Source organism: Typopeltis vanoorti, chromosome 9 (assembly GCF_054136105.1).
Source record: "Typopeltis vanoorti isolate ZY-2024b chromosome 9, IOZ_Tvanoo_1.0, whole genome shotgun sequence".
NCBI lineage: Eukaryota > Metazoa > Arthropoda > Arachnida > Uropygi > Thelyphonidae > Typopeltis > Typopeltis vanoorti.
In genome coordinates this window covers 85,453,342-85,468,695 of record NC_143557.1, presented here as the reverse complement: position 1 = coordinate 85,468,695, position 15,354 = coordinate 85,453,342, and the positions used below count along the sequence as shown (strand labels likewise).

Sequence of the window (15,354 nt, the reverse complement as noted above, 5' to 3'; positions counted from 1 at the left end):
GAGATTAGCTCTGCTAACACATTCCTGGATGCTGACAATGTCAAGTTCTTTCCTAATATCCTCATTTTTAATATGATATTGCCATTGATGCCACTGTTCACGCCTCTAATCTTTCTCAGGACTCTCATATCTGCAGTTTCTAGTCTTTGGTCAAGTGATTTGCTTCTGACTCGGCTCTCAGATCCATAAGTTAAAACTGGTTTGAACACAGCTAATTTAGTGTTCTGACTGATTTCTCTATATGAATTTATTCAATTGACTGCCTACCATACCAGCTTTTGTTGATTCTGCTGCCTATTTCCATATTTAATTTACCATCTTCAGTAAAAATTGTGCCTAAGTAGCTGAAATGTTTTACTTGTTCCACAGGTTCTCTTTTCACAACACAGTTGACATTTTCAACAATTCTACCTATTTTCATTATCTTTGTCTCTTTAATGCTGACCTTCATACCATATATAGTGATAATAAAAGACCCATGGGCATCCTCCTAGAGAACATCCATAGCTCAGTATCTGGTCCATTGCATGAACATTTTTTAATTGTAATGAACATTAAGAAGGTTCTTGATTAAATGATGCTGCTGTGATTTACTTTGGGTTCAGTCCTATATACAGAATCTAGTAGATGGCCTGCAGAAGCATTTTACAGCTGTACTCTCAAAAAAGGAGGGGGGGGGGTAGAGGTTTTTATAGTGATATATCTATTAAGCTGTCACTCACATTATAGGTGAGGAAGAAACCAGAAACTTTGCTTTGGGAACCAGACGTGGCAACAGCCATTTCAGACTTCCAATAAACAAGGTAGTAGTGGTTCTGCCAGGTGATGAGCAATCTACCACTTTAGTGGTCTAGTTGGCATTTCCTTCAAGTAGGAAAATATATATTTATGACAGTGATACTTGCAGGATCACCAGAGCCTTATTTGTTGAAACAGGCCACAATACAGTGAGGCAGGAGATTGACTTGGCCGGGAGAGACTATATGTTGCATGTCACCATCCAATTAATAACTTGAAACATACTATGCACATCATCATCATCAGTTTATTGCATTTCCCACTATAGTTTGTGTCAATATAGTATATTTGTTTATTTTATTTAACATATGAGACAAAATAAAAACAACAGTTGATAAAGTGAAGGAGTTGTGTGAATCTAGATTCACAAAACCTTCATCAATTATCATAGATTTCATTAGTACTTTCCAATCAACAACTTTCTTCCAAATTAGTCTATTATTTGTTAGATCAGTGATTTGAAGAAGAAAAGGAATTCCTTAGACACTGACTGGAGGAACTTTTTTTTTCTAGTTTCTTTTTTTTTTTTTAATCACATTTCTGGGTTAGTCTGTATTTGGCATAAGAAGTATAGTTCATCCTGAAAACCTGGATTTTTAACCCAGCAACCCAGAAAAATTGACCATAGAACTCACTCACATGTCACATAATAATCCAGTTAAGATTAAGAACGGGCTCGTACCAGCTGTCTCCCATATGCCTCTGAGCTTTTTTTATGCATTGCTACCTAGAGATAGCACCAATCTGTTGGTGTGCTGATGAAGGTGGAGACCAGCTACCAATCAGTTTCAAAAAAAAATTAGCACTAGAGAGTGTTTCCTACCCATTTTGGGGAATTCAAAGGTACAGAGGATTTATTTTTGATGATCTGATCACCTGTCGCGTTTCCATCTTCCAAAGCAGCACTCCTTCCTCTGAATATTTTTTCTTGCCACTTTTGCACTGACAATACTTATTTTGCTTAGCTTGAACCTTCTATATTAGATCATATCATCACCAACCAGATTGGCTCTGGTTTTACATTTTCTTGAATATTAATAATGTTAGGTTCTGTTATCCTCATTTTAAATCCGATGATTATGCCATTAATGCTATTTGTTTACTTAAAAAATTTCCAAAGTATCGTACCAGCATTCTTCTTCCTTTGATCAATTGTTTTATTTTTAACTGAAGTTTGAGATCCATGATTTAAAAGTGGTTTCAGCTAGCAGGGATTTTGGCTAATCTCTTAATCTCTGGCTTTGCCCATACAGATTTATTCAACTGGCTTTCTCCCATACTAGCCTTAGTTATTTTATTATCTATTTCCATATTTAACAGGCTAAACCCCCACTAAAAATTATACTTAAATACTAAATGCATAATTTGTTCTATAAGATTTTCTATTTTTCTTCCTAGATTTCAGTCTTTCACTGCTGATTTCATACTAGATTTGTTACAGCAATTTTTTTTTTTTTTTTTTTTAAAACTTAGATTTGCAAATTTATGTAAGAGGATAATGTCACTTACGCTGTAAAGAACTATGTTTAATACCACTTTTCTCAATAGTGTGTGCTCCATATCTATATGCTAATAGAAGCATAGTTAATTTACAGATTGATTTATCCTTGTAATTTCATAATAATGTAGATTTGTTAAACAGCAGAAGGAGAAATTTTAAATCTTTAATACCACCTGATGAACAGTCTGAGCACATTATAACTGACAGTGACTCCTTATTTCTTCTCAGACTGTTTGCCTAGGAGATCTATTCTGTCTCGAGCAATAAACACTTCATGTTTTTAAATTTTTACTTTTTATTTAAGTTATAAATTTAGGGTTTATTATTCCTTTATTTAAAGTTTCAGTGCTTGTTATTTATCTCTCACATAAGTTACTTAGATAATTTATAAATCAATTCAACCCTTTTAATTGCATCTGATTGAAGTTTAAAAAAAAAAAACTTATCATAAAGTGAGCTCTATTCCTTTACTTATTTTATAAAATGAGCAATTTCTAGAGGAATCCAGCACGCATTCTTACTGGATGAACATATCCTGTACACCCTCTTGAGGGGGTACATATCAGGAATTTGATGATAAAACAAAATGAAGCATTAAAATGACAAATATTTAAAAATTTAATGTGACTATTAAATTTTATTACGTAATTCTACCATGAACCTAATGAAGATATAATGACTTGAGCATTTCTGAAACAGTAGCAGTGTTGGAATATTCTGCTAGGCTGGTACCTTCAAATGGATCAATAGTCATGCATTTAATCCTATGGTGTATACTTTAATTAGTTGCATGGAGATCTAGTATGCAAAATTTGCATGCCAGCTGATGGCAATTTTAATTTCTGCTAAACTAGCAGAATGAATTTGGACAAATAAGGAATTTTTTTTTAAGGAAAAATAGTAAAACTTATAGCACTATAAATCAGACTATGAAATTTCTTTCATAAAACCTTAGTGCAGTATGCTAGTTTTTTTAATACTTTTGTAATGATTGTAGGATTGAATTTGAATTCAGTTCCTAGAATTAATCGACAATTGATTCCAGTTTGAGTTTCTGGAAAAGAAGTTTGTTCATAAGATGGATTCTATAGAAAAGAGTAAAAAAAAAAAAGATCTTAAAATTATTATAATGATTAAACAGATCACTAAATACAGTTTCTACTTAGTGATTTGTTTCAATCAAGATTATTAGCGCATCTATATCTGAATATAGATAGGGTTACACCGAAGGTTTCTGGATTCACTGATACTGAATGACTGTATACTATACAGTATATTATTAGTATTCTGTGAGATTGCACAGTAAGTTCCGCAGCATGCTAATCTTATGTTAATCATCTCATATGCATTATTTGAGGGCAGAATCAGTCCTTGTAAATCAGTCATTTCAAACATCAGTAAGGTGCACACTCCAAATAAGCTTCATCCACACATCACATTCTAACATCCCAAGTCCCCAGGTAAGCAGTCCTCAAATAAGCTGCTTTTAGAATGCATTTGATGCATGCCCATTTCTCAGTACGACTCAGTTATTGGTTCAAATGAGGTAGATTTTATTTTAAAAAAATTCCATCATAATAGCTATTACTGTCTGTAATAGCTAGCTGATAGTCTAAATTGTATAGTAATCATTTATATCATTGTTCTGTAACTTTTCTTTATATATTCAGGCCAGATTTATTCTTTACACACTGCATTCAGTTTTGCATCAAGTAATATAATATTGTATATTACTTATACATGTGGATTATTTGTCATAATTTCATGTTAGTGTTGCCACACTTATGCCAGAATAATTGTTTCATAATTATTCTGATTAGTTGTTGAATAACTAATTCAAATGATGTATAGTTAATAATGCATAACTTATTGCAAAAATTTTATTCCTGATTTTTAGGTATTCCAATTGCTACAAGTGAAAAGGTTTTTAGATATAAAGAAATGGATGTAATTTTGCTCACTTCAAGCCGTATTTTAGCAGGTGCTTTCCTTGCTTTCTTGATGGAACTGAGTGAATACCTTTTATTAACTTATACATCCAGCCTCACTTTGTCCATAGCTGGAATAATTAAGGTGATTATTTCTTTTATAGATGTCTCGTGTGTGTGTGTGTAAGATGTTTTAAAATGAGTGGTACCATTTTTCTTAATACAAATGTGTTGAAACATTTTTTGAAAAGGGAAGAATCCTTTGAAGTTTTATATGATTTATAATTTACCCACTTTCATAAACTCCCACTAATTTCTTTTTTGTTTTTCAGAATATGCTACTATGTTTTTTTCTTTATTTATGTTACATTAGTTTTTTATAATACACTATAAATCTGTATGTGGTTTCTCTAAATAGAATTATTTTTTATGTTGTTATTGTTCTATATACTATTGCATAGTCAGGAATTTGCTCTCCTGTTTAGTTATCCAAGAACAGTATAACTCAGTATCAAGTATGTTATAATAGTGCCGTGTGATTTCATTGAACATTCTATTATGTGCTATAAAGACACACAGTTTTTTTATCCTTATTGATTCTGCTGTATTTATTGTGCATTGTGGGAATCTGTAACTCATATCTAATTATTTCTTATCATAACTAATCATTACACAGTATCATGAAAGCTGTGCAAATTAAATTTAGAGACTTATTTATTGATGCTCTGGATTTGAGTCTCATTCCAAAACTGGATATAAGAATTTAAGTTTCTGCAAATCTTTTTCTACTGCTGATTGTAATTCAGGGTATGTAGGTGTATAAAAACATAGTTACATATAACAAAACAAAATTGTTAGGCAGTGTAATTAATTTTCCAGTACCAGTTGCAATAGTACCTTCAAAGTTAAAAGTGGCCTTTTTAAATGAAATTTGATATGTTTCAGAAACTCAGGAGAGGAAAAAGCAAACTGAAGTTTCAAACAGTGTGAAATTTTGTGTATGCTGCATTAATTTCTCTATAAGAAGCAAATGCTTTTTTATTCCTGATTTGAAATTTTATGTCAAATATATGTCAGATTTTAGTGATGTTGAGGAGCTAGCTCTGCTGTGACTGAAGTCATTATGAAAAATGTTCAGTTATTATATCCCCAAATCAACAAGTATATTAACAGCTGACTCTGACTATAGCAAGCTCATGAAGGACTATATGAATTGTTATAATGGACAGTTTACTAGAGTAAATTTCCTTTAAAATAGCATTATGTCCATGGTGATTTTGATGGAACTTTTTCTATAGTTTGTTGTAGTGCATTTCTTATAATAGTTTTTACTATAATGAAAGTGGATTATAAAAGAGAAGAAAAAAAAATTAGCACAACACACACATTTATGCGTTCATGTGGTGGCAGAGGTAAGCTCTCTGATTTGTTTTTGTGCATTAATTCTAAGTTGTATAATAAGGATTCCTAATTGTTGGCCGAGTCCTCAGCATATCCGCTCTCCAGCCAAAAGGCTGTGGGCTTGCATCCCACTGTGGGCATGGTTGTTTGTGATTGTGAAAATACTAGTGGTGGTGGTAGGCAGTAGGTGGCATTGGTGTAGATGATGGTCGTTGCAGTTGATTGTAGTTGGCGGATTAAGTGGTGGAGATAGAGTTGTAGAGTGGGTGCCCTCCCTCAGTGAGTCTTCGGACTCCCTGGAGGTGTCATGTAATAATAATAATAATTAGTTTTCTTTACCGCATGTGGAAGGAGGAGATTGTGGTTTTGATTCCCTAAGGCAGTGTTTCTCAAACTTCAGATATCCTCATACCCCTTCTTAAATTTTCATTATTACCAAGTACCCCTAATTAATTAATTAAAAAATTAATTAAAATTAAATTTATTTAAAATATTAATTAAAATTGAATATCTATTTATTTTATTTGAATTTATATGTTCATGTAAACAAAAAATATGATTTATTTTTAAATTTTGGTTCTCTAGAGATGTCAGACGACACACTCTTATCAATTTCATTTGATCCAGATGCAATATCAACGTTTTCTTGTTGCTTACAGCTACTTTTATTTGCTATATTGCTCTCTTTTGGGGGTTTTATAAATCCAATCTTGAACCAATGATCCATATGTAAGAATTTGAAAGCTAAAAAAAATACTGTATTTACTCGAATACGACTCTAACTTTTTTCCCAAAATTAAAGCTAAAAAATCGTTGTGAGATACGTGTGGGAATTTTCGGAATATAAAGTTTTCAGAAAAAAGCTGAAAATGGTGCGACTTACCAAGAAGCTCCTACTCGCTATCACTACTTTTGGCATCGAGAACAGTTTCTTTGTCTGCATCATCAAAGTCATCTTCCCAAATAGTGTCGTCTTTCCCATTATTTCAAGCAAAAATTGTCAGTAATTTACAAGACTTGAGATACGTAGAGCAGCGAAGAACTGCATATGATTGGTGCGGTATTAACAAAAGATCACGCGAACCAAAGACAAATTAGCATTTCAACAGTTTAGTTGAAATGCTAATTCCCTTCAACCGAATTCCATAATATCCGAAACACATTCATTATATATTTCTTAGTTTTAACATGTTAATGACGGGGGTGGTATCAAGCAAAACCATATGTTCCACTGGCAACATATGGTTTTGCTTGTCTATAAATAATTTTCTGTTGAAGAGGGGATGTGATTCATTAGTTAGTGCCGTTTTATCCTGGTTGTCTCTAATTGAACTGTTTGTTGAAAAATATAATGACTCCTTTAATTATGCATAGCCGAAAATTGCTATGTACCCCATAATGACCTTCCATGTACCCCCGGGGGGTACGCGTACCACACTTTGAGAAACACTGCCCTAAGGAATCAGAAAATTAGCTGAGAATTAATCATCAAATCAATATTATATTCCACACACACACATTTCCTTTTATTAAAGCATCGCTTAATGTGAGAGTCTCCATAACTCAGTCATCTCCCTGTTGAAAGTTAGCTCATCTCATATGGATGTGATAGGCTGTTTCCCCTAGAAATTCATGTTTTTTTATGCCCCATAAATGAAAATCAGTCACAGAATACAAATTTTGGTAAATTTAGCCAAACATTGATATTTTCTGCCTGTCAAAAATCCTGCATTTTAGAAGCTCACTTTAGTTTACAATATGCAGTGTCATTTATATACTGATATAATTAAGACCATAGCAACTGTGTGTGTTTATATATGGATGTTTGATTATTGTAAATTTTTCTGGAGGCAGACTATAGAAATTTAATGAATTGGATACAGAAATGGAAGGGGAGGATTTTTGATATCACAATCTTGGAAGAGGAATGTAGATTGTGATTGAAAGGTTTCTGCTATCTTTTTTAACACATCAGCCAACCTTTTCCTGGTCCAGGAGTGATACATTCAAGCAGTTATCAGTGTGCATGGGGATCACCAAGGTGGTAGTTGCTTGGATTGGGTGCATCGTACTGCATGTGGAGGAGGAAGGGGGGGGGACAGACTTAAGTGCTGCAGTTACAACAGCACTAAGGTCTTGAACCTTTACCCTAACAAACCCCCTTGTCATCTCAGTCAGGTGCAGAACAGGAAATGGAATTTGCTGAAGAAGCTGGAGCATTCATGTTGTGACTAAAATTTGACCAGTATGGATAGATAGTTGTTGATTATAACCCATGTTGATGTTTAATGGAGGAAACACGTCAGATAATAACCAACTAAATTTATTTAGCTAATTAGATTATTAGATTATTATTTCAGAAGTAAACTGTAGACTTGAATAAACAAACATCATTCAAGAAAAATGAAAGAGTTTGAAAACAAGAATTTGCCACTGAATCTCCAAATGTTGGAGATTCAGTGGCAAACCCTGAAGAAAACATTGATTGATTCAGACAGAGGCATGTGGTGAGGTTGTCTGTAAGGATAGAAAAATCAAACTCCATGGTGGACTCAAGAAGTTAAAGAGGCAGTCAAGGAAAAGAAAAAAGCATATCCAAAGTTCTTGGCAAGTAAGTCAGCTTGTGCTGTTACAGAATACAGAGACAAATGTAAGAAAGCTAAAGACTGTAAAACTAGCTAAACAAAAGTCGTGGGAAGACTTTGGTAAGAACATAGAAAACAAATATCAAGAATGTGGCAAAATATTCTGGAGGCTGTTGAAAAAGCTCTGAAATGGAGGAAAGAATGCTGTAAAAGGTTTTAGAGATGATAAAGGTGTGACATGAAAACTGGTGAAAAAGAGAGCTTTGATGTATGGAGTAATTATTTTGAAAAATTGCTAAATGAAACAATTAGTGATAGCACAGTAGTAAAATTAACAAGCATGCAATCAGGAATTCATATCCATACTTGAAGTAGAAAAAAACCATCAAAAGCCTGAAATGTGGAAAGGCAGTGGGAGTAGATGATATCCAACCAAAAAAGCTCACGTATGGAGGTATAAAATTCTTGCACTGTTACACTGAAATATAATTCAGAAGGCCTGGACAGAGGGACGAATTATAGATGATTGGAGTAGAGCTCTCATAGTACCCATTTCTAAAAAAGGGAAATAAAACTGAATGTGAAAATTGCAGAGGTATTTCCTTAATAAGTGTTCCTGGTAAGATTTTTACAAGCATGCTTGAGAAACAGCTAAGAACAGTTGTGGAAGGGAAGCTTGGTTAATGAAGAAAAATCTGGATTCAGGGCAAAGAGGTTATGAGGATCAGATTTTCACTTGAAGACAAATAGTTGAGAATATAACAAGGATTTGTATTAAAGTTTTGTTGATCTGAAATGCTCTTCAAAATGTTAGTTATATGGTGTAAATGGGACATTATAGCAAGCAATACAAAGTCTCTATTTGAGCTGTATGTCAGCAGTTAGAATTCAGGAAGATGGTTTGATGTTAAATCAGGTGTGACAAGGGTGCACATTATCCCCTCTGTTATTCATCATTATATGGATCGCATTGTTAAGGAAAGTGGTATTAAACCTGATGTCAAATTCCAGGTATTAATCTCAGTTTAAAGAACTGAGATTAATGCAGATGATCTTATACTTTTAAGTAAATTGAGTATGTCTGTAAGATTCCTGACTAAACTGAATAACTGTTGTAATAAATTTGGTATGAAAATCAGCAATGCAAAGACAATGAAAATAGGCAGAAACATTGCAAATATGAACTGTATCCTGAATGATGAACTCATAGATCAAGCAAAACATTTCAGCTATTTAGGTACATTTTTTAGTGGAAATAGACAACAAAATTAGTAAAGCTGGTATGTTAGGAATCAGCTGAATAAATTTATATGGAATATAAAAGAAATTAGTCAAAACTCTAAATTAGCTGTACATTACATTACAGGATAGTGTTCAAAGTCATTTTAATGACTTGAGAATCTGAGAGCTGGGTTAGAAACAAAACACTTGATCAAATACTGGAGACCACATATGAGAATTTTCATAAAGATTAGTGAAGTGAACAGATGGTCAATTGGTAGTATTGCATTAAAAATTAGTATATTAGGAAAGAACTTGACATTGTTAACATTCAGGAATGTGTAAGCAGAGCTGATCTTAAATGGTATGGTCATTTAAACAGAATGGGAGAGGAAAGATTCTTTGCCATGTCTGCAGGAAAATGACCCAGAGGAAGACCAAGATATAGGTGGATTGATACAGTAAAAAGATAGAAATATAAGATCTGCAAATGTTAGTCTTAATGGATAACAGATTAATTTGGAGCAAAATTGTCAATCAGATTGTTGGCATTGATGTAATTTTTTTGTCTAGTACTCTCACTAATAACATCCTGTACACCCACTGAGGCTATGCATCGTCAACTTGCTGCTAATGATGATGATTGTTAAGACAGTATTTTGCATCACCAAGGAATCCTCATGTTCACTAAGAAATATACTAAGCACACCATTATAAAGTCAAACACAGACTGAGTTTCACACTCAGTCTGTGTTGATTTGTTGAGGGAGAATGTAATTCTGTGGCAGATTCTAAAAATACCTGATTATTATATCTGCTTCTACATAAAAGAAGTCTCCCCCCCCACACACACACACTGAATGAATCTGTATTCATGGCATGATCTGCTGTTTTCCCAAAGTAACATAGTTTGCACAAGCAATGGAGACTGTAAATCCCAGAATGTCTAGATTAATGAGAACATTTTTAGGTGAGCTGAGAAGGGTAGCTAATTTTTTGGTATGGTTTGAAGAAAGTCTGCATATCATACCTTTTAAGAATGTGAAATTTTTCCAAGGTGTCCCATATGCAGGGAACAGCAATAATTTTTTGTGTTCTAGATTTTGAAGGAATTAATTTGGGGGTAATCAATCACATCTGACCCAAAAGTGACTCAGATGTGATTGATTTCATGGGAGAGGCTAACAAGGTGCTAGCAGATGATTTTCACTTTATTTTCTAAGGCTTTGATAACACGATACTGCTTGGGGGAGGGAGGATGTGACAGATAGTATGTACCCTCCAGTGTGGGTAGATTTTCTGTAGACAGAAAAGAATCTTTTGGATATTTGGATGACAAGGATGGACAGACAGTTATTGTCTTCCTTTTCAATTATCAAATGGGTCTTTAAGTGTCAACTGTTGAATTGTACTGAAAATGTTTCCAACATATCCAAGATGTGATCAAATGGAGAAAACGTCATCAGTAGTGCATATACCATATTGTGGATTTGTGAGGGGCAGAGTTTAGGGCTGTATTTTCAGAATGTTCTATAAAAAGATGGGCAGTGAAGAGGAGAAGCCACTGCTGTCCCCTCAATCTGTTTGTAGGTTTTTCCCTGCCAATAAATAGCTGGAGTGCATGGTGCAAGCGTATAAGGGTGAATGTTGTGTGTGTGTGTGTGTGTGTGTGTGTGTGTGTGTGTGTGTGTGTGTGTGTGTGTGTGTGTGTGTGTGTTGGGGGAGGGGGTTTCTGAATAAGTTCTGTGGTTTCTTTTATTGTCACATTAATGAATAGGGAGGTTATATCAAAACTGACCATAATGCCAGTATCTGAGAATGGAGTCTGACAAGCAAGATTTTTGGTGTGACTTGAAGGTCATCTGCATGTCATAGCTTTTGAAAAATTGAAATTGAAATTTTATTAACACTGAATAAGTAGTGCAAATGAAAATATAATACACAGTACAATAGATTCAGCAAGTATTTAGAACAATACAAGTGATAATAATAGATAGTAAAAAAAGTATACTACATATGTTATAAAAAATATCCTACAATTATTTTCCAAGTGGTAATATAGAAATTACCACTTCAAAAATAATTGTAGGGCCGGCCTAGTTGGCCGAGTGGTTAACGTGCCCACTCTCCAGCCAAGAGGCTGCGGGTTTGAATCCTGCCGTGAGCATGGATGTTTGTGATTGTCCTACAAACTTTGTGTGGAAAGGGAATCTGTGACCCTACCACTTATTCTAGCAGAAGACATTATTGCCAAAAACCATGTGAGGTATGGCAGTGACCATACGGCGTCTACGGACATCAAATGTGTGTGAAATAATTGTAGGATATTTTTGTAGGACAATACAGAAATCAAATTTACTATATACTTGAACAAAGAAGATGGAGAAGTGCAATTCAGTCTGTCAAGACTTTTCCAGGTGCAGACTGTGGAACAGACCATGAGTTATTAGTGGCTTCGATACATGTGAAATTACGGAAATGAAACTGAAAAACAACACAAATGTCGATCAGATATGATCTTGGAAACATACCAGCTGAATACAATATTAGCATACAGAACAGATTCAACACACTCAATTTGTATGAAAGAGAACCAGATGAACTATGGGAAGAGATTAAAGATATAATTAAAACAGAAGCAAAGAAAAATATTCCAACAGTTTGTAAGAAGAAGAAGTCCAAATGGCTGTCAGAAGATGCCATCAAAACTGCTCAGGAAAGGAGGAAAATGAAGGCCACAGGAAATTTGCAGGAAGTATGGCATTTGAATGCAGAGTTTCAACAACAAGCCAGAAGAGACAAGGAAAAATACTTTAACCAGGAATGCCAACAAATAGAAGACCAAAACAAGAAAGGAAAAACAAGAGATCTTTTCAAAAAAGATCAGAGAACTAACAGGGAAGTTTAGTGCCAAGGTGACAATATTGAAAAGTAAACACAAAGGATATCTTACAGAAGCTGCAGACATCAAAGAAAGATGGAAAGAGTATACAGAAGCCCTTTACAGAAAGGACTCCAAAATTACTGAGAAATTTGAAGAGCAGGATTATACACAGGAGCCAGTACCACTGGAGAGTGAAGTGAGGTGGGCACTGCAATAACTATCCAGTAAGAAGTCACCAGGAGGAGATGGAATACCTATTAAGCTGCTCAAAGCCCTGGGAGAAGAGGCAGTTAAAATTTTAACAGCTCTGTCAGTGAATTTGGATCACAACTACATGGCCTAGGGGAATAGGAAAAATCAGTTTATATACCTTTATTGAAGAAAGGCGATGCAAGAGAGTGTGAAAATTACAGAACTATAGCACTGATTTCTCATGCAAGTAAAGTCTTACTTAAGATCATTCAGAAAAGACTGGAACCATTCATGAAGAGAGAAATACCAGATGAAAAAGAGATCAAATCGCCAATCTGAGATGGATAATAGAAAGAGCACAGGAATATCACAAGAATGTCTACCTTTGTTTCCTTGACTATAGCAAGGCTTTTGACTCTGTAGATCATGTGAAATTGTGGAATGTGTTAAGAACAATTGGAGTCCCAGAGCATTTCATTATCCTTCTGAGGAATCTTTATTATGAACAAGAAGCTACTGTTCTAAAATAGCTTTGAGAAACTGAGTATTTCACAATAGGTAAATGGGTGCGGCAAGGATGTATTTTATCTCCGTACCTGTTTAACTTGTACAGCAAATTCATTTTAAGAATGGCAGGGCTGGAGGAAACTCCAGTTGGAATTAAAATTGGTGAAAAAAATATTAATAATTTGAGGCATGCAGATGATACCACCTTGCTATCAGAATGCAAAGAAGATTTGGAGGAACTTATTATGAAAGTTAAAGAAGAAAGTGCTAAATAGAAGATTTATATATAGATATATAGATATATATAGATTTATATATAGATATATAGATATATATAGATTTATATATAGATAAATAGAAAATTAATGATTTTGAAGTAGATTGGAGAGAAAATGGAAGTGGTTAACAATTTTGTGCTCCTAGGACCCCGAATTGATAAAGATGATTTTTGTACTGAAGAAGTTAGAAGATTATTACTCAGAAAGAAAGCAATGACAAATTTAAGCAAGGTCTTTAAAGATAAAGATATTAACCTTGCAACAAAAATCAGAATCGTGAAAGCAATGGTATGTATTCTTCCCTGTGGTACTGTATGGATGTGAAAGTTGGACCCTGAGAAAGAGTGAAAGAAGGAAGATAGATAGATGTATTTGAATTATGGGTTTGCAGATGCTTACTAAGAATATCATGGACTGCAAAGCAAACCAATAAATCAGTGATAGACATAATAAAGCCAGATTGCTCCCTCGAAGCTATGATCATCAAGCAAAAATTGTCATACTTCAGACATTATGCGAGTACATGAGAGCCTGGAGAAGATGATGATGCTTGCTAAAGTTGATGGAAGCAGGAGAAGAGGAAGACCAAGAATTCGATGAGTGGATGGAGTTAAAGAAGCAATTGGAGTGTGCTTGGAAATTCTGAAAGACATGGTCAGGGAAAGATCTGAATGGAGAATGTATGTTCATAGGATCACCAGGAGTCGAAAAAGGACTTGATGGAACATAATACACACATATACACAATATAGAGATTGATAGGAATAAAGAACAGAAAATGGAAATAGATTAGAAAGAACTATATATTGTGTGTGCACGCGCACACACCCAAAGGTCCTAAGCCGTACTAGTTATTACCTTTTGAGGTTATAACCAATATACCTTTGAGAACATGACAATCATGAGAATCATACTAAAAATAGAATGGAATATCTATATCCTCCTTTCCCATAATATCTAGCTAAATATAGCCAATCTTTTAAAATCTGCATAGTCCCAAAAAAGTAACTTATTCTATGCAGAACTCGCTGCACTTTAAAAGCTACACCAAAACCAGAATGTTATCACAAAAGCAGATAAGGGTAATGCTACTGTAGTATTTGATTGCTCTGAGTATGATTGAAAAATATCATTCTTACTTGGAGATTGATCTGCATACTTCTTAATTAATGCTGACCCTTCCTAAATGCAAAAAAAGTACTCCAAAAATTATTAGACAAAGTTGTATTGAGGCCTCCTGAAATGATCCCAAAACTAAAATCATATAATCTTAGGTCTCCACAGATTTATGAATTACCTAAAATACACAGAACGAACCTTTGATCATATTGATTCTCTCACTTTTAGCCCAAGAGTTCTCTCTGTCTCTCATTATAGGTGACACCTCTTCCCCTCTCCCATGTTTAAAAAACTCTCTGCACTTCAAATCTTTCTTATCAGACTTGGTCTTCAAATATATTGCCATTATGGTTAGTTTGATATTCACTAATTTACTAGTAAAAGAAACTTAGAACTTATTCTCCCCTGCACCAAACACATCACACTTATTCACTACTTTCACAATGCACTCTGGCTCTTTTACTTGGTAGAGAAAAAATCTACAAGCAGGGGTTGAAGGTACGGTTGTGCTTCTCTCCCCCCCCCCCAAATAAATACCATTTTGAAAATAAGCCCTAAACTCCACCCACAGTATACATAGAATTGATGACATGTTGCCCATTTGGCCACATAGCTAGGATATGTTGGAAATACTTTTAGCATACTTCAACAGGAGAATGATCTGGTTCACAGTTGAAAAAGAAAACAATAACTGTCTGCTCTACCCAATTGATTCGTTTCTGTCTACAGACCCTACCCACACTAAACACCCAGGTGTGCAACAGCGATGCAGTTGCAACCTGGTAGACCACATAAAATCATGGAGCAGGACTACCAAGTGCAGAAGCACGTGACACGAAAAAAATTGACTCTCTTAGTTGAAATACTCACTACAGTTTCAGAATGCTTCTTCAAACAACAGCAATACCATGACAGCTGTTTGTCAGGAGCTGAAGAAGAT

General features: G+C 34.4%; 1 protein-coding gene across 7 annotated transcripts in view; it reads left to right on the top strand.

Annotated features, from left to right (window-relative positions):
• Positions 1–15,354, top strand: part of LOC150103218 (solute carrier family 35 member H1) — a 261,818-nt gene that overhangs the window by 185,124 nt on the left and 61,340 nt on the right. For all 7 annotated transcript variants that reach the window (XR_016548789.1, XR_016548790.1, XM_090397758.1 and 4 more), the window contains exon 8: positions 4,197–4,372. Coding sequence is in view for 5 of the 7 variants with exons in the window: in XM_090397758.1 (XP_090253884.1) it covers positions 4,197–4,372 (176 nt within the window). In the remaining 2 variants the exon portion in view is untranslated. The remainder of the gene's footprint in view (positions 1–4,196; positions 4,373–15,354) is intronic.